The 20,849-nt window shown below is 38.8% G+C and overlaps 1 protein-coding gene across 2 annotated transcripts in view; it reads right to left on the bottom strand.

Moving 5' to 3' along the window:
* LOC110056905 (delta-1-pyrroline-5-carboxylate synthase-like) overlaps positions 1–20,849 on the bottom strand; it is a 187,160-nt gene that overhangs the window by 15,376 nt on the left and 150,935 nt on the right. For both annotated transcript variants that reach the window (XM_089288517.1, XM_020763461.2), the window contains one exon: positions 14,228–14,349. In XM_089288517.1, coding sequence (XP_089144643.1) covers positions 14,228–14,349 — 122 coding nt within the window. The remainder of the gene's footprint in view (positions 1–14,227; positions 14,350–20,849) is intronic.

Below are 20,849 nucleotides of genomic sequence, written 5' to 3'. Positions count from 1 at the left end.
CAAACAAAATATTCAAAAGAAAAGGTTGCATCTCACGCAAATATGCAAATGATGCGTGTAGTTGATCTCCCATGTAAATAATAACCTATTCACGTTTACATTCGCAAACGTCCAAAATTTTCGCCACTAAACTTAGGAGAAGTTTCACATGCATTGTATCTTTTGATCTTTCCACAACTATAAATAAATCAATACCGAATCATGCGGCAAAATAACATTTCTGCAAAAAAAAATTTATAACATGCAGTGCTGTTGCGTATTCACCAGCGAACGCAAACTAGGAGAATATTTCCACCCCCCCTCCCCCCGACATTTTCAAATCGGGTTTCCAAAGGATTTCAAAGTGTTTCAAAAGGGTTTCCAAAGGGTTTTAAAGCATTTCAAAAAGGTTTCAAAGCGTTTCAAAAGGGTTTTCAAAGGGTTTCCAAAGGGTTTCAAAGCATTTCAAAAGGGTCTCAAAGTGTTTCAAAAATTAATGGTTTCCACAGGGTTTCAAAAGGGTTTCAAAGCATTTTCGAAGGGTTTCCTAAGGGTTCCAAACCCTCTGAAACTGGGTTTCCAAAGGGTTTCAGAGCAACCTCAAACCCCCTAGAAAACGCTTTTGTGGATGTGTTTTCGTGTTTTCGTATGGAGGGTCACATAGGTGCTCACCGTGTGGCGGTGTTTCATCCTCAACAAAACTTAATTTTTTCTGCTGTGTTGTGCCCTGGTGCCACAAGCTGGATGAGAGGAAATGCTGGAGGGCAATTCTTCGACAGGCGATGGTTCTGCTGCCGTTATTTTGAGGTTTAATCTATAGCACATGGAATCAGCTGAACCAGTGACCTTTGCGCAGTTTAACATTTCTCGAAATGACTGTTCATCATCTCCCAACACGCAGTAGTCTCCTTCATCATCCAAAGATTCCAAGACCATGTGGGTCGTCACCTTATTCAGTTTTGGAATTCTCAGTTTGAGCTCGTAAACAAGACTTTGAGAAAAATAACTTTTCCACTCGCTGATTATGGTGAACCTTCACTTACAAATCCATCTTTTCGTTCGCCGCTGTTTACGAGCAAGCACATGGAGTACAATTTTCAGATCATGTGACATTATTTTTTCGGATCACATGACAATTTTTTTGAGATTACATGGGTAGAATTGAACCGCTTTGGACTCAAATTTCCAACGGCGGTTTTACCACTCTACTGGTTTTGACAGTAAAATACTTCCATTTCCACTATCGTCACTTCACTTTCTCCTGCAACTAAAACGGTTTAATTTGTGTTGCTTGTATCAGCAGTTTAGTCGGGAAAGTTCGCAACTATGGTTGGTTGATTTTTTTTCTTGAACGGAGTTAAGGTATCAGTATCCCCCAAAATGGAGCATTTTTCCAAAAAAACTGTTTTTGGCTTCTTCAGGTGGATCTTATTGGGATCTTTCATTAAAAAAATACAGAAAAACATTGATTCTAAGAAAAGCTATTACTGAAAAACATTTCTTTGCATTCATTACATCTAATTGATAGCTGTCAACGGGTTGTCATGAGAAGTAAATGGCATTAAAACGCTACGTGACAAATTGTTCCATAGTACGACTATCAAACGCTTGTGTTTGGTAGTTGACAAGCTGTTCTAAGTGTTCTCTGTTTGTAGATTGTTGATTTAAATGTAAATATGTTGTCGAAGAAGCGCAAACGCTTGTGTCCCCAAGCGTGAAGAAAGCACAACAGAGTAGAAGTTGCACTGGACGAGGAAGATGTTTGACATTCTCTAAGCATTGGTTCCATGGTGCTTTCTTCGTTCAAAGCGGTAACAGTAACATTTCAACTCAATCAGTATCTCGTGGGTTCCTTTACGTTGTTTACGAGGGTGCTCTTTCGTTGTTTGTGGCATCTCAAATCTAAGGCATTTTAAAAATTGAAAACAACAAACGGAAACAAAAATTTTTTTTTACTGACCTGGGCGAACAAGGGGTGGAATTCAGATTTTGCAAAGGATATTTCCTGCCAGAGGCAACATTTGAGAGTCCTTTGTAATTGATACAAGCCCCATCGTTAAAGTAAAATGAGCCTTCACTTTATCGATCAATGCATCATCATTCACACACTTTTTGGATACTTATCTCATTACATTGGAAAAATGCCCTAAAGCACAGGCGTCCCAAACTCACGATTTGAGAAATCGATCAAATATTAATGATTTACGCATGCGTATCGAGTGGGATGTGACCACCTAAAGTGCGCGGTGTTGTGTTATACTTTGGACCGTTGAAAATTTGAGCGCTCTAAAAGGCATTTGTATGGAGTTTAAAATAACAAAGGATAAAATTGTGCAATGAAATAAAATGTTACTTTTTTTGAATAAAAATAATAAAGAAAATATACTCACCTTGCCTGGTTTCTGTTGTCCATTTGGTCTACTTCATTGTTTTTTTGGGGGGGGTTTTGAGGTGTTTGTCACAGCTTTCTATAGACGAAGTCAAGGCTGCACGAGAAGGCTGGACGAAAGCCCTGTATGGCGAGGCCTTTTTCTCGCCGAAATTCGAATCTGCTGCTCGATTTTCCCCTCCAACGTAAAGAAGGATAGTCCATTTGGCCCCTTTTCTGGTTGGCTTGGAAAAGTCTTCCTCCTTTCCACTCTAACTCGAACAATTTAAAAAACCCCTCAAAAACGATGAGATAGGTGAAATGGACAACAGAAACCAGGCAAAGTGAGTATATTTTCTTTATTTTATTCAAAAAGAGTAACATTTTATTTCATTGCGTGATTTTACCCTTCATTATTTTAAACTCCATACAAATGCCCTTTAAAGCGCTCAAATTCTAAACGGCCCAAAGCGTAAAACAACACCGTGCACTTTAGGTGGTCGCGTCCCACTCGATATGTGTACATAAATCATTAATATTTGATTGATTCCTCGAATTGTGAGTTTGGGACACCTGTGCCCTAAGTATATTTTTCTCTGTATCTCGAAGTGAAAATTTCAGGGAGTGAGATGTACATTTTGAGTTTGTTTCCAGAGAATTTTCAATATTTTTTGCTGAAATTTGGAGAGAATATTGCCCGATAATCAGGCAAGAAATGGTGTCAGGGAATTATGTTTTGCTTCTTTCAAAAGTTATGACTATTTTAGTGAAGAGATTGCATGTTTTATCAACTCTCAAAGTTGAACTACGTGTCAAAAACAAACCAGACAAGTAATAAAAATTTCCCAGCACTGCGTTTCAGAGAAAGGTGTCAAGAAAGCATAGCGATGTTGACCGCACCCTGCCACTCAAATCCGACCGGAAATGAACTTGATTAGTGAACCTCTGTACTTTGGTAAATAGGGCGCTATATTCGGAAAACCATCTTTTTTTATTTTAATGAATATACCTTCACAATCTACAATTCTTAAGCTTTCAGAAAATACATATTTTACTGGGTTTGACCGTAAAGCGGTGCCAACGAATGATGGTCATTTGGAGTATACTGATACCTCAAGGAGGCTATGAAAATTTTTGAAAACTTCCATAGTTCTAGTTTTTACTTGTTTAACAACAGAGGTTACCATAGCAACAACCACAAAATTGTTTTGTTCTGAGACAAGGCTGATTTTATCAAAATCTAGCTTCGAAATCTTAAAACTTTTTACTCCTGTTTTACCATGTCGACGTATGTTGGTTTGGCTAGCTGGAGAAGACGTTCTAAAAACAAATGGTTCTTGAGTAAAACAACATTGAATGTTTTGAACAGTCAATATTTTCTAATAAAATAAAGCTAAAACTTCCTCTTTTCATGGAAAGACCTATAATATGAAAGAACTATAATAATTACATGTAACAATTATTCCACGAGCGTGTGTTGGATATGAGTTGGCTATAATCATCTCATATCCAACAAGCGCAAGTGGAATAATTTTTTTGTTACTAGTTTACCTAAATGGTACAAAATGCTACCGAAGGGAAGGAGGATGTAAGGAATGTCAATGCAGAGCAGGGTTGTCAACAGTGTACTGTAACAAAATGGTTTATTTAACCTCTCGGATTACAGCACTCAGCAGCACTAAGCTTCATTACATTTTTCATCGCTGTCTTACAGACAAAACTCACGCTCTTATGCAAGTACACCGGAATTTCCAGAAACTTCTCTAAAAAATTAAATAGCATTGTTGCAAGGTTTCTAAATTCGAATATTAAGTGAGAAATAGAACATTCAAGGTTTTAGGTCACGGCTGAATAACTTACAGTTCGAGATTTCAAATATATAGATTTAGGCCAGCCTAAAAGCATAGCTCCTGGGCCGGGTTGTTCAGAGCCCGACTAAGCTAACCCAGGAAAAGGTAGAATTAATTTCGATTTGAGTTTTGTAACTTTGCGGTGAGGTTTTCTGTATATTGTTTGGCCCTCTGTTTTGAGTTTTAATAATCACCATATACACAAAACAAAGCAGCAAAAAATACTTGTACAGAAGAAAAAGTTATAATTCGGTTAACTTTTAATCCTGGGTCAGCGTTAATTGGCTTCCGAACAATCCTGCCCTTTTTTCAACAAGTTAACCTGACATGAGCCTGCGATCCAACCAAAAACCAGCACTTGGTCAGCAGTCAACCTCGAAAAAACACGTGAACTTGATGAGCTGTAAACTTGAGCCCGCGATATGGTCACGTGATACTGGTCAGCGGATACCTTGTTTTGACAGGTGTCAACTGATCATAACATAGATGTCCAATATCAAAGAAGTACACGGTAAACCAAGGCTGCATGTCTCTGTCAACCTATTATTTCGAGTATGGCCGCCATGTTGCGCGACTCCGTCGTCATCATCGTCGCCGTCATGTGTACGTGCCCACGAGCAATACCGCTAGCCATGATAACCATGAGCAAATCAACTCATGGGTTTCCTTTTCTTTCCTATATGAGTATGGGGCTCTGCCGGAGCTCCGTTAACAACAAGCCATAATTTTTGTGAAGGATTGCAATGAAGTATATTCTAAGTACCACTAAAATTTGTGATTTTTTAATTCAACAGATCAAAAATAACACTTGATGAGAGGAAACTCTGCTTCAAACTATAAAACAGATGCCTGGTTAAAAATCAAAATTTTGTTTGCTGTTGTGCAACTGACACTGTTAACCATCGTCAACAGCACAATATAAAGTTGAACCTTTTTCATGAATGATTACGACTGGTTTACTTCTACACTTTAGTGGTTTACTTCTACACTCCTACACAGCTTTAACACTTACGGTAAGCTAGCGATAAAATTTTGAACTGACTTGGTTCTCTATCATGGCAGGTGCCTTTGACCTACACTACCTTCTTCGTTCTGTAATTTTCCAAATGACTTCCGTTAGTACTAGATGAGACTCCATAAGAGTGATTTGTTAGATATTCTGGACTGATGTTCCTGTTGTTCTTGATAGCTTTCATCCTTATTTTTATCGATCGAAGAGAGCACACAGAAAACAGCGCATCTTAATAGAGAGCTGCCTAATCCAGAAAAGACTAAGTTTACAAAGAAAAGTTTATAAAGGAAACCAGGAACAATAAACGAAGCATCAAAAATAGCAAATACACAGCAGAAAACTGTCACTCACCACTGCGACCAAAAATGTAACAGAGCACAAGATCCGACCGCATATTAATTCTGTCATTCGTGCATAACCACAATTCCTTGTGCCTTTGATCTTACCGCTTCCACGATTCCTTGCGTTTCGCGAAAGCATATTTGAAGCCCCTACAATGTGACCTTTTCCCGATTAGAGAGCTGTCTCATTTGTTCGCTTCAGGCTCACTCACTGCGGCAGCAAAAATCACCCCCCAAAATATAGAAAACTAAAATAAAAATAAAAATGCTCCAAAAATTCAGGCGTACGCTTACCATATTTGTAGAGTATGGTATAATGGCTCGTAACCAATGATGGCTAAGCCAATGAATTGCATTATCCAATGATCAGGTTTTTAAGAGGCGCCCTCTGTAAATTTCAACCATGGCCATTTGGACCAGAAAAAATCAAATTCCTCAAACTTTCTCAGATGAATGGTCTGGATATGTGATTTGACCAAAAATATAACTTTCAGCTCAATTCGTTTCGTATTTTAGTGCTGGGGCCACCATCTTGGTTTTGCCCCTCTGAGAGGGCTTTCAGCAGCCATTTTAGGGCACATTTTTAATAATTTGCCATACAAAGAAAACGATATAAATCCGGGTAAAAACCCTGTATTTGAGACAAGCAAATGTTTCTTGTTACATTGAGAGGCTGTTTTGGCAATTTGATCATCATCTGATTTTTTTACAGAATTTTAAATTTCTTCCCTTTCGGACTACTCATGAAGCACCATAAAAAGGCAAAATTTAAAGGAAAATATCGCCAAAAGTGCATCACTTGAGATCCCAAAACTGCCCTCCACTTAAAGAGGAATGTCTCACCTGTAAAAACATGCAATAAAATTTTAGGGCAGTTAAAACTGTAAAATGTTAGAAGAAGAAGTTTAAACTGTGCTTTTGTCAACAAAGACCGCCGTCCTAATTAGCATAATAGCGTGAAAATAACGGTGCACAGAGAAAATAATGATATATTCCACTTACCTCGCGACATGTCGACAACTGGATGTTCCACGATGCCTCATGTTATATTTCCAGTATGTTTCAGCCACATTTTCGGTGATTAGTGTACGAAATCACTCTCAGACATCGCCGCAGTTAAGCAGATTTCAACTCTTCGAAGCCTGCTTCATAACATCTATCAATATTATTTGTCTATCGTCTCATAAGCTGTTGCCAAGAAGTTTAACAATTTGCTGAGACCCTAACTGACCCAGAAGTCTGTTGGCAGCCTTTAAAATCCTCCTGTTAATCGAGGATTCTCATCAAGAACTCGTGTAAGTTCAGTTCTGTTTTGATCTGTTGTGCACCCGCCATTATTCCACAGATTGTGTTACATTTGACAAATGCACATTCCAATGGGTAGGGGTAGGGTGGGTAGGAAGTGAAAATGTAACCAACATTAAAGCCATTTTACGCATTTCTGTGGCTAAACTAGTAACTGGCTTTCCCAGAATGATTTGAACATGAGCTTCTGCTTGCCGGCATTTTCTAGGTTATTTTTGCAGGGTAGGTGGGGGGTCGTGTATTGTATTTAAAAAAAAAAAAGAAAAAAGAAGACGATAGACAGTATCAGGTCAAAAGATTATGATCTGCGTATAATCTCTTGATCAGCTTTATCAGTTCATCAGTGAGGCCCTATTAGGGGTTTTCAGGATACTGGATATTTGGGTAAAGAGTTAATAGGATGCAAGAAATCTAGGGGAAAAAATTAATGGGGTGGAGCATGTTTAGATCAGATAAAGCAGGACACTTGTGAAGTGCCATCCAATTTTGCGAAAGGCAACAGACTGACGAATTGTGCACAGGAAGTAATGGTAAGTGGCGTTTTATTGAAATTCCTTACATTTTCTTAGCCGTTTCATTTTTGCATCAGAAAAAAAATGCTCAGAAAATTACGGAAGGGCAGTTAAGGACGGTGCCTTCTTTTTTGTGGGCACCCGGTCTGTGCCTCATATAAGGCATGGTTTAAACGCCAGGCGCGTGCTTGGGTTGGAATTGACGTAATTAACTATCCTACCAAGCGTGCGACTTAAAACAAATCCTATTGTGACCGAAACAAATTTCGCACTAAAATTACGAGCCTATACTAAAACCGGGATTACCAGAAAAGCAGCACATCGCTAAGCACTAACTGTGAACGGCTTCCAGCTGAAAAACTAGCTTTTATCGTATCTGTAGAAAAAATCATACCGAAATTCAAATGTAGATGGCATAATGCGAGAGAGACGTCAATGTTTAACTTACTTGGGAAGTAACAGGAAAAAATGTAATGGACACCGACAAAGTTTTCAAAAGGATAAAACAACTCATTTAACTTTTGAAAAAGGGGTGATTACAGCCACATTTTATGGTATGAAATGGAAGTGGCAAGCCTATTCAACAATGTATTAGTTTTTGGCTGTGAGGAAAAGTTATGTAGACTGTATTTTGGCTAAGCCAGAGGAGTGCTGTCCAGGGATGCTCAAAGCGCTGTTGCGACGATTCTGTTATTAAATACATATCAAAAGTGGTTTTTATGTTACCACTTACCACGTAGTTTAAAGATGTTTTTTAATATGTTTAGTTTTCTGCATGTAAAGGCGAACTCTAGGAAAATCTGTGAAGAAATATCTTTACCGTTTTTTCAGAAAAGTGCTACCATCAGCAGTTTTCTTCGAGATTCAAGGCTAATTATCTCGGAAAAATTAATGACTACCCCCAGTTTTCTTTGTGGATTCTAATGACCCTGGCTAAGATCTACTTTTTCCACGTTTTCTTGATCTGGCGGAAACACGTTTGTATTTGTAGGCACCATTCGTTATGAGCCTGAGACACCCCCCAGCCGCTAATGTCATTCAGTTCTGTGATGGAGAACAGCTGCATGTCTGCACAAGACTAGTTTTCAACTCTATGTAGGGCGCTTTAAAATACTCGTATATATCAAGTGAAGCACTGATGTTGACACCCCACCGGGGTTGACGCTTAGCTTTTTAAAGACATTATAGATGCATTTAAGACACACAAGTTGCATGAGTCATAAGCAACTGGATGAGTTAACTGACACTTGTCAAAAATATCTGCAGCTTGATTCTCAGCGGCTGTTGTGTCTTCTTGGAGGACCTTCTCCTGTATGTTTCCGAGCTTTGAAGCCATTCTTGAGAAGAAGGATTAAACGTGGCGAGAAGTCAGGAACTCATCACAGGTGAACCGCCTAATTCTGGTCTCATCTTTTGAGCGCCTCTTTACTGAATTGCTTCGACTTTTATGGCCGTCTCCTGACCCGAGAAAAACTTTTCTTCAAGGTAGTTTTTTGTTTTTCATTGAAACGAGTGGCCTTTTTCGTCACTTTCAGGGCCCAGCTTTTAGGTTTAATTTCTTCAGCAGGGAATGGAAGAGTAGAATTTGGTAGGACAGGGTGAACATCATGATTGTCGCTATATCATATTTTGGCCTTGTCAAATAGGTTTTCCCTTTCAGGAACAAGTCAACATGAACCATACTGTAAATTGTTCTTCAGTAATTTTCTGAGCATTTCCTTATCTGAGGCAAAAGTGGAACGGCTTAGAAAAAGGAGTTTCAATAAAACGCCGCTTATCATTACTTCTTGGGCACTACTTGTCAGTCTGTTGCCTTTCGCAGCATTTGATAGCATTTCGGGCAGCGAAAGACACAAGTATAATGCTGAACAAAAAAAACAAGAGGCTTTTTATTGAAATTCTATCTGTATTCTATTTGTAATAAATGAAAATTCTCGTCAAAAACTAATGGTTGTCAATGAGATTAGGATGGCTGTTTACAAATAGTGTGGAATGTTGTGCCTCGATCTCTTTGCAAACACAAAGGTTGTCATGTAAGAAATTCGCGTTAAACTGTACAGAATTCGGGACACATTTAATTTTCTGTTTATTTCTCCAGCCCCGTCTTTATCTATCTATTCAGTGTAACAAGTGTGGGCTGCGCAATTATTAACAAGGAGCTACATTACCTAACCTCAAAACCCCTAAAATCTAAAACAAAACTTTCATATTCCACCATGATATAAGTACTAAGAGTTCAGAATAAATGCTTATAGCAGTTAACTTACTTTTATTTTATCCTTAATAGCAGAGCATTGTTGAGGCCCCATAGTGGGAGGGGGGGATGTCGGTGTATCCCTTATCCTATTAATTTTTGTCCTAAATATCTTGCATCCTGTTAAATCCAGCTTAACGATTTCCTACTCAATTAATGTCCTGTTTTATCTGATCTAAACATGCTCTACCCCATTAATATTTCCCCTAAATTTCTTGCATCCTATTAATTTTTTACCCAAATATCCAGTATCCCGAAAACTCCTAATAGGGCCTCACTGATGAACTGATAAAACTGATCAAGATACACAGATCATAATCTTTTGACCTGATATTATCGTTTTCTTTTTTCTTTTTTTTTTAAATACAATACACGATCCCCCCCCCCACCTACCCTGCAAAAATAACCTAGAAAATGCCGACAAGCAGAAGCTCATGTTCAAATCATTCTGGGAAAGCCAGTTACTAGTTTAGCCACAGAAATGCGTAAAATGGCTTTAATGTCGGTTACATTTTCACTTCCTACCCACCCTACCCCTACCCGTTGGAATGTGCATTTGTCAAAGGTAACACAATCTGTAAAATAATGGCGGGTGCACAACAGATCAAAACAGAACTGAGCTTAAATGAGTTCTTGATGAGAATCCTCCATTAAGAGGAGGATTTTAAAGGCTGCCAACAGACTTCTGGGTCAGTTAGGGTCTCAGCAAATTGTTAAACTTCTTGTAAATGGCGGCTTATGAGACGAAAGACAAATAATATTGATAGATGTTATGAAGCAGGCTTCGAAGAGTTGAAATCTGCTTAACTGCGGCGATGTATGAGAGTGATTTCGTACACTAATCACCGAAAATGTGGCTGAAACATACTGGAAATATAACATGAGGCATCGTGGAACATCCAGTTGTCGACATGTCGCGAGGTAAGTGGAATATATCATTATTTTCTCTGTGCACCGTTATTTTCACGCTATTATGCTAATTAGGACGGCGGTCTTTGTTGACAAAAGCACAGCTCAAACTTCTTCTTCTAACATTTTACAGCTTTAACTACCCCAAAATTTTATTGCATGTTTTTACAGGTGAGACATTGCTCTTTAAGTAGTTTTGGGATCTCAAGTGATGTACTTTTGGCGATATTTTCCTTTAAATTTCGCCTTTTTTATGGTGCTTCATGAGTAGTCCGAAAGGGAAGAAATTTAAAATTCTGTAAAAAAATCAGATGATGATCAAATTGCCAAAACAGCCTCTCAATGTAACAAGAAACATTTGCTTGTCTCAAATAAGGGTTTTCACCTGGATTTATATCGTTTTCTTTGTATGGCAAATTGTTAAAAATGTGCCCTAAAATGGCTGCTGAAAGCCCTCTCAGAGGGGCAAAACCAAGATGGTGGCCCCAGCGCTAAAATACGAATCGAATTGAACTGAAAGTTATATTTTTGTGAATCATTTATCTAGACCATTCATCTGAGAAAGTTGGCCATAGCTGAAATTTACAGAGGGCGCCTCTTAATAATTTGAAAGACCTATAATGTGAAAGAGCTATAACTTGGTTATGATTTCGAAGTCTATCATTTTTAAGCACTGCTGCAAGGCACCTGAAACAGTATCAATGTGTCTAACTGAGCAGTTCGTTATTGCCGGTGAGTATTTTTTTTTGTCATTTTAGAAAAGATTTAATTTTTTTAAGAAGAGTCACAAAGATTCAAAAATTCTTGTCATTTATTGATACTCGAGGAACAATGAAATTGGATTTCAACTACATGTACATTGATATACCTTCAACTACACAATGCAACAAGAATTGCCAAAAGATTGGACTACAGGGTTGGTTGCAAAATTACCCAAAATCGGTGGTCTTAGGCAATGTAACAACTGAGAGGGATCTGGCTATTATCTGTCAGAAACAATCTAATTTCAATTTTAAATTTTATAGTCTAGTTTTTGTACTTTTATTGAATAGATAATATATTTGAATTTTACATTTTCATTTTAGCATACACGTTCACATTTAAACGAGCCCCAGGCTCGCTGGTGAAATGTGTCTAAATAAAGTAATTACTTACTACTAAGTTTTCAGCGAAGTGATCCTCAACAAACTCTCTATAGCAGTAGATCCACTGCTTTGTAGAGAACAAGGAAGCTTTAAGAAAGGAAGATCTTGCTCTGATATCATTTTCACTCTACAGCAATTTAATTTAAGCTTATTATGCACAACCCCATAAGCTACTCAGCTTCAAATTTTTTTATTGTGCTTAAATTAAGGTTGTCTGTCTGTCTGTCTGTCTGTCTGACAGCACAATTATTACAATGTCAAGAAAGTAATGCGCCTGTCTATGATAGTTTTAGAGACTTTAAACGGGTGTTCGATAGTATGCACGGCAACACCCTCTGGTGTATGTTAAAGCATTATGGTATTTCAGTCAAGATTATGAGTATCATTAAACTGTTGTATAGTAATGCCAAATCTAGCATCACCTGTGGGAACTACCTTTCAGAGGTGTTTCCGATTTATCCCGTGTTAAACAAGGGTGTGTAGTTCATTTTTACTCTGAAAATTTGTAAATTATTATACTGTATGTATTATGTGGAATTTCACTCCTTCCTTTGTTCCTTTTTCTTCCAGTTAACTTTTTGTGAACCCATTGACCAACGCATAAAGCCTTCGAACTCGTTGTAACTCAAGGGACACAATGTCGAGTTTGCAGTCACTGATCAAGTTTTTAATGTGGGGGTAACTCAATTTCCTCACCATGTGATTTGCTTTATTGGCAATGTTTCACTCGTTGATCGTCACACGGTTGACAGAGGGCCCTTTAAGTTGGCACTGGTAAACCAAATGGAAGCTGAATAGCAGGTGACTGAATATAGCTGGATTTTGTTTTGCCGACCTATGCAAAACTGATAATTCTGGGTGCAACTTAAATGTTGTGTTGACCTAGCATTTTCCTGTGACAGCAAAATTTTCTTCTCATGTGACGTTAACTTTATAGATATTGGTGTGTAGAAAAAAAAGGCCTGAGAACTGCAAAAAAACTAAAAAAAAAAACAGATCGAGAAAAGTCAAGGGGCATGGATTGGTAAAACTGAAGATGAAAATGGATCTGACATGGTCAAGCTTATTTCAACTTTAATATCATTTACATGGCCTAGAATCATGATCGTTGTTCGTTATGAGGCCGTGGTTTTACCTTTAAGAGAATTTTGTTCTACCAGCTTGAAGTTTAGAAGCTTACAATTGAGATTTACTTAAATTACCACGACCTTGACCCTTTAACTGTTCATTTTAGGAATCTTACAAAATCGTGTGGTACCATGCAGGACCAATCATTCGCTATTGTTTTAACTGTCTCAGAGATTTCCCTGAAGACTGAAGTTAAATCACCATACTTTGACAGATACAAAGAAAATTACGCTTACAACTAGATTTTGAGAAAATCTGCCTTGTTTGAGAATACCAGAATTGCTGCTATGATAATAGTATTCTATTTCACAACACTCCCATACACACTCAGTTGAAAAAAGACATGAGAATAATGATTGACCAACGCAGCCCTGCTTATCTGTCTCACCTTCCAAGGGTCACATTTCCCCATGCGAGGGACACAGTTAGTTTTTGGAACACCCCATTCTTATTCCCCCATTATCCTAAAACTTCAAGAACTGAGTGGCTAAAGCTGCCACATGCCAGACTCCCGCCTGTTTAAAAATGTTCAACCTTTCTGCTGAGATTATGTGCTTTTTATCTCACTGGCGACTTTAGTGGGGTTTCTGTGATAATCAACCCATGCTATCAGTCAAGGTGTCCCTGCCCAACTTGCAGAGAGATTTGATCTCGCAGTCAAATACATTACTCTTCTTCTGGCCCATGGTATTTTATAAGGCAATATTAAGGCAAACAAAAATTATCATCTAAAAATCCCAATGGAATTACTAATAGTGTGGTAAAAGGGAAAAATAAACGCTGCAAAGTCGACAATGAAATAACAGCTTTAGAGTGGTTGATTAAGAAAACCCTCATTCAAAACCGTTATAACAATGTGACAGCTTTTATTAGAGCAGCTATCCGGGAAAATTTCAGCCAGATTAATTGACATTTTAATTGATGTTAAGAATACTGGAAATTCAATGAAGTTTGAGCAGCATTATTTGGGGATAAGGGTGACAGGAAACCATGTTCAGGCTGAACTTTGCGCTTTGCATTATAACTACAGGTACTTGTAGAAGTAAAGATTGAGAACTAAACAAAATGAAACATTTGGTCACTTTAAAAAACTGCAAGTGAAATATTGCTCATAATACAAACCTTGTTTAACCAAGCAGAACGTCACTGCCACTGAGCATCTAACAAAATCGGTAAAATATCGAATCACTGAATCACTTCAATGTTACTTTTGGATAATGTATGACAACTTTTTCACCACACTTCTATATTGACAATGGCTTTAAAATGTCTAATGTAAGCAAAATTTAAAATGAGTTTTCTATAGAAACTCTCTTTCAATCCATTTTACAACACAACCTTGTTTAGAAAGAGCTAAGCTCTGATTAACTTATACTTTCAGCCATATCAACAATAAGAAATTATATTCAAATATTCTGACTTACTCCCTTTTCTCGGAGAGCTTTAAGTAGACGGTCCAGGAAAGCTGACCTGAGGAGGTCCTTATGTATTAGCAGAGTCTCCATTGCATTACATGCTGCAGGATAATCACATTTGGAATCCACCACTACAAAGAAATCCACATTTCAGTAGAATCTCGAAAAAGATACAGATTTCAAAGGTAAAATAACACAGCTCAGAGAGGCTGTTGATTCCCCTGATCATCTATTCAATAGTATTATCCAACAAATAGTTGAAGCTGGAACTGCAGATATATATTGTATTTTTCGTTATAATCCATCAAATATTTTTGCTCGCGTGCATCATGTGACTGAATATGCTCCAGCTAAAACTGGGGAATATCCAAGTGATATCCCCAGTTTTCAAAATTGCCCATGTTGCAAAAAATTTTTGAAGGATAATAGGCACAATAGCCTCCATCTGTCGCAAATATATGCTCGGATATTTGTCCTTGGACATTACCTGTTCCTCATATTATCTAACTTACACAAGTAATAAAGGACGCTCATCTGGGCAGTTACCAATAAGAGTGCAGTACATATCATTAAAAGTTGCTCTCAGCCAATCAGATGCAGTATTTGAGATTTGCATAAACAAGATGGCAGCTTTGAATTTCTGACCAATCAGGAGGCGAATTAATAATTCAAGAGTGATGATGTGACGTGTGACACCAGAAGTAATGCAACACTGATGGAAAACGTGACACAATTAAACCGGAAGTGTAACTTCATGTTGGAAACCAGCCCACCACCCTTGACAGAGGACCTGGGATCGGTCTCACAGATTTCCATGGTGACACAATCAATAGTCGTTAAAATACATACAGTATTTTCCACGGATTTCCATGGTGACACAATCGTTAAAAAATTGATAAAATACTTACAGTGTCTGGTCCCGAAATGCACAGAAGACGCTCCCGCAAGCAGCCATGGTGAAGACTGAGTGACTTTGGTCCGAGTTTGACCTATATAGGGTACTGCCAAGCATGCTGGGACAATGACCTCTTCAGTATCCAATCAGAATGAATTAAGGATATTGGCTTCCCTCAGTCCCCTCCCTTTAAATGAGCGAAACACTCACAAAACAAAAGATCTCTCAGTAGAGATGAAAAATAAGGGGGTACCCCCGAAAGTCAATGATCACACAGAATTGAAAATGAAAAAACTATTTTTAATCACTTGTTTGCATGTTTTGCAATGAAACTTTTGTACCACTACCAAAAAGCATGACATTCAGTGACAGGACAATGATGAACAGTGTCATTGGCACGAAAACCAACAATTTCTCTTGGGGAATGACGTGTCTGAGTTTGTCATATTTAGGACAACCTAAAGTTTCCAGATTGAGACAAGGAATGTTCAGTTTCATTAACAGATCTTTCTTTACATGTCCTCCCTTGTGTCACACCACAGTTATTTCACCATTACTGCAATCTTTGTACATTGAGTATATGTCCTTGATCAGTTCACCAAGGACTTTGGGTTTTTGGAAATGTTCAGCCTTAAGGGGTTGATAGGTCAATCCATGCATCTTCCATCTCACAAAAATTCCCAGTTCGTTTGTCTTTGTTGCTCAAGTTCTTTTATGGTACAGGGATGAAGAAAGCATGGCACCCGTGTTCTCTGTTCCAAGTGTAATAAGCTAATTCTCTAACATGAAATGTCTTGTTGAGGAAGAAACCTTCTAAATCCAAAATGAAGCAGAGATTATCCTGTAACATCTCCACATTTGAAAATGAATGATCACTTGCAAATGGGTCTTTATGAAATAGTTTGACCAATCAAAGCTTGCCACATCACTTTACTCGTCCCAGATCCAATTCCCTTCAAAGGGGCCTACAAACCCCCACTGTCGCCTTTCCATGCTGTCATTGACCAATCCTCCATTCCTCTTTAATTTTTCCTGATAAACGTGTTCTCGTTCCTGTTCTTCAGGGGTGCCATTTCTCAGTAGTTCAGAATACTGTTGGTCCCTTTCTCTGAATTCTTCTGTCCTTCTCTTTCTTTTTTCTTCTCTTTCTCGAATTTCGGCCTTCTGCCTCTCGATTTCTTTTTGCAGGGGTTTGGACAATTCCCTGAGTCGTGGATACCCTCCTCGAACTCCACGAAAACTCTTCCATCTAAGCTTTGGTTTTGCCTCGGGATTCTTGATCCACGCATTGGAAGAAACCAAACCGACCTTTGGGACATTTTAGGAATAATCTCCCAGGATTCTTCTCAGACTGAGACTTGGACATGATCAATGGATGATGGCAGTAACACTTCATGATGTGTACGGGTTTGGCTAGGTAGAAGTTGTAGAGTTGACGTTTGGCTGACTATAAGTAATACTCTACATTGTCCACACCACTGCCCGTACTGAGTGTTGGTCTCTTTCTTTTGTAAAGTATCATTTGGATGCACAGGGCAAGAGTACAGGATCTCTGTGCTCCCTTAGGTCAGTGGTGACGGATTCCTAAAGGGTTCTGGCTCACGGAGACTAGAAGGGTCTTATTTCCATTGCTGTGCGAGCCCGTCCAAAAAGATGCCAGGGTCAAAGATTTCCCCTTCCTCCGGGACATGCACTTCCACTTGTTCCCCTTTCTCTACAATGGGTGGGACTTTGTGAAATGTCTTTTCAATGTCTATGGAATGAAAGGAGATAAAATAAAATGTCATAACCCTAAAAGCGTGTTCTCTCTAAGCATGGTTTTGAGTATGTGAGTCACTATGTGCACACGTCTGGGTTTGAGTTCTTGCCGTCTCTAATGTCTTCGTTTTTGCTCCTCCTTTTGTTCTCTTCGTTACAGTGCAAAAGGTGTGGTTTTTGTTACCGTATTTATTTACCTATAAGCCGAACTATTTTTTCAGAAATTTGGACTTGTATCGACCAAAAACATTCCCAACAAAGGGGTTTGGCTTATAGCCGAGAGTTTGATCGACTTTTTTCTCTCTCAGGTGTTCAGAACTTATGGAAATGTCACGCAAATTCTGTGATCAGCTTGTAGCCAAGTCAAAATTAGTGAAACACAATAAATTACAATATTATAAAGACAAGATGAAATTGTTGGTCAATGAACTTTTATAGATTTGGTGGCTCCTAAAGGAGCTGTTTTTTGAAGAGCTTTTGACTGATAAACAGTTTACTTGCTATCGCTCTCGCCTTCCCTCTCCATCTCGAACTCGTTGTCTTCTTCATCGTCGTGGATTTCCTGCGCCTCTTCAGTGTACAGCTCGTCATCCTCAGTTCCATCCAAAGAGTTGGAGATTCCACAAGTCTTGAAGGACTTCTTTCTAGCCGGAGTATAGTTGAACGGGCTGCTGATCATCCACACCAAGTACTTTCTTCGGACATTATCTTTGAACGGCTTGTTCAAGCACTTGTCTAGTGGCTGCAAAACAGGGGTCAGGCCTCCAGGGATAACTGCTACATCAATTTCCCGCTGGTTGAGATCTGCTTTCACTTCATCGGTCAAGTGAGTTCGGAATGAGTCCCACACTAACAGCAACTGTTCGTTATGAGGGGTCAGCGGCAAGCACTGGCGAATCCACTCCTTCACACCTGCCTCATCCATCCACCCTTTCTTGTGGAACGAAACACGGAGGGACTCCGGAACGATGAGATCTTTCGGACTCCGGACCCCTTTAAAGATGACCTTGGGTGGAAGTTTTGTTCCACCCGCAGCGATGGCAAGTGTAACAGTGAAGCTCCTCTTTTCTGCTCTGCAGGTTTTTACCGGAACCGTTCGGCTGTCAGTGAACTCCAGCGAACGCGTTGATGGAGGTTTGGAGCACATCGGTGTCTCATCCATGTTGTAAATCCTAGAAGTTCTGATACCAGCCAAGGGAGCCCTTCTGGTTGTGGCAAGATTTGTTTCACCGAATCGTTACTCTTGGATCACTTGGAAGAATTGTTTGTAAGCCATCCCCCCTATGATTTATTATTGCTACCGGGCATGACAAGATGGATTTCGAGACATGAAAGATGCTGGTGTGCAATTTCATGAAGGGATTCCAGAGTCAGACCATCTCAAGTCATGTTTTCCGAAGGATGGATTACTCGAGTTAGACAATCTGAAGGCAGAGGGAGGTGATGACAAAGCATTGCTAGACTTATTCACCAAACACTCTCATCATCAAAATATCACCGTGTTGTACTTGCGCCAAGAACATGTTTCCACCAGGGAAATATGCTAAGAGTATTTACAGGAATGCCCACTACATCATAGCCTTCAAAAATCCAAGAGATCAATTAGGGATAAAGAATTTACTGCTTCAAGCTTTTCCCACTTGCTGGCAAGACATGATGGACACGTATCAAAAAGTGGCTGAACGGCCGCTGGGTACACGGTCCTGGATTTACATCCAGTGATGACAGGAGACACATGTTTAGTCACCTCCTGACGCACAATGGATACCCGTGCTGACATCGAAGAAAGAGAGAGGATGTCTGATCATTGACTAAAATGGTATGTTAAATATCAGTTTAATCCACTTTGCTCATTTGAGCCCGCTATCTTGGGTGAAGGTCAACGAGAATCATGGGTGATCGTTCAACAGATATTTTTGGCCCCGTGGAAGATAATGATGAAAACATAGAAGAGGAAGGAGGTAGAAGAACAGGAGCCTGAAGAGGAACAGCAAGAAGAGGATAGTAGCAGCTCCAAAGAGGAAGAAGTGGATGACGATGAACCAGATCCATGGAGTCTGTTACGTCAAAAAGTCGTGGAAGATCTCAAAGAAACGTACCTGAAAGAAGTCCAGCAGTTCCTGGATAAGGGAAAATCCCAAAACTATGCCAAAAATGCTGCTTGCAATGTCCTCTTACCTGGTTAAGTAGCAGAAGGCTATGAAGGACTTTCTTGGAGCATCTAAAATGGACTCACCAAATCAAACAAGACGCAATATACCCGTAAAGTCATGAAGACTCTTTGACACTTTATTGAGGGAGACAACATGGATTTTGATGAAGCAGCCAAGTCAGCAGTGGGAAAACAGAAATTCCTGTTAACCGTCAAACGTCATGTAAGTTTTTCTTTTGCTGAAAAACCTTTAGAAAAAAGTCAGTCATACCAACATGAAGCAGAATCAACTCTTAAAAATAACTTTTGTAAGACCTGTGGTGCCCAAGACACAAAAATCCGACGATTTCCAAGAGAGTCATGAAAACGAAGCAGAAATTGTTGTGCTTGGAGTGGAAACAAAATTATAGGTATTTGTGATGTCATATTTGGTGAGCTCATTTTTGCGACTAAATAATTTCCTTCAAATTACTGAGTTTGCTTCAAGGATTTCCTGGCATTTATTGACTAGCCGATGTATAAAATAGATCAAGACCCTGATGTCTTATTTGGAAATGTCCAACTACAGCTGTGTAAGTTCGAACCATTGGAATCAGGCAACAATGCAGTCGATATAAACTTGAGTGGATCAGGCTTGTTGAGTGAACAAGATGGCATTACGATATCAACAACGAAAGAATTGACCACATGGATTGGTAAGCCTTTCAGAATATGTTGAAAACTGCTGTTCAAAGATCAGTACTAAAATACGAATAAAGTTCATCTTCAAGTCTGCCTTGTTTCATTTTGCAAAAGATGATGTTTACAATTTTCTTTCTGTCAGTATGAAAAGTTGATAAGCTCACCTAATAAATTATATATAAGCCCTTACTGAAAGCTGTTTTGGGCGAACTTTTAATGTTTAAACTCATCTTGTTTTTGTCACTTCACATAACATGTAGTTGCTTTTTTTCGTTGTTAGAATGCTATGGGTTGCAGCGTTTTCACATGTTCAGAAATTTTTAGGGAAAAAGTTCATCAAGGTTAGGGAATTTTATTTTGCGTCAGGGAATTAACGTTGACATTTTGAAAGAAAATCAGATAAAATTAAAACATAACATTGCTGGAATCTCAAAGATTATTTTGCTAACAAAGAAGTAAATTTGTTGAAAATGTATCAGTCATAAATGGGTGGAAAGTATGGCTTTTAGGGGAGGCTGGAGGCTGCTACTGCATCTGACATTTTATTTTGTGATTATTTAGTCAGTCAGGGAAAAGTCAGAGATTTTTAAACCTGATAACTGTGGTAAGCATGATTTGTGGCAAACACTCTCATGACCAGTAGAAAGGTAAAAGGTAAAGTCTACATAAGTGCCAGGGCTTGAACCTGGACTGTTCGCTCCTGATTTGGGGGCACTAACCATGAGGCCACTGCGCCTCCCTCAATGACCAGTACTGTGGGATTATATATGTAAATTGCTTTTATTCATCCTTTGTGATACTATTCCCTGCATTTATAAGGGCTTACCTGTCCATTTAAAGTGTGTCAGAGTATTTTGATAAATTACTTACTTGCTCACTGAAGTATTATACATGTAGCTTTCTATGGCTATTCACAACACATCGGCTAAACATTAGTTAAACTTTATTATTTATAAACTAAATGATATACAGTACATGTACTAAAATGCAAAGATCCTGGTTTTGGTTTCCAAGTAAGCACTCTGGCCTCAATTAGAAACTAGACAGATGTTCAAAACAAACAATATTCTGACAGAACAGATAAGGGGTTATGACACACCCACCTCAACATGTTTCATACAAGGGCATACAAATCCAGACAGATA

This window comes from Orbicella faveolata, unplaced genomic scaffold (genome assembly GCF_042242905.1).
Source record: "Orbicella faveolata isolate gen_17 unplaced genomic scaffold, um_ofav_v1 contig_1, whole genome shotgun sequence".
Lineage (NCBI taxonomy): Eukaryota > Metazoa > Cnidaria > Anthozoa > Scleractinia > Merulinidae > Orbicella > Orbicella faveolata.
This window is presented reverse-complemented; position numbering and strand designations above follow the sequence as displayed.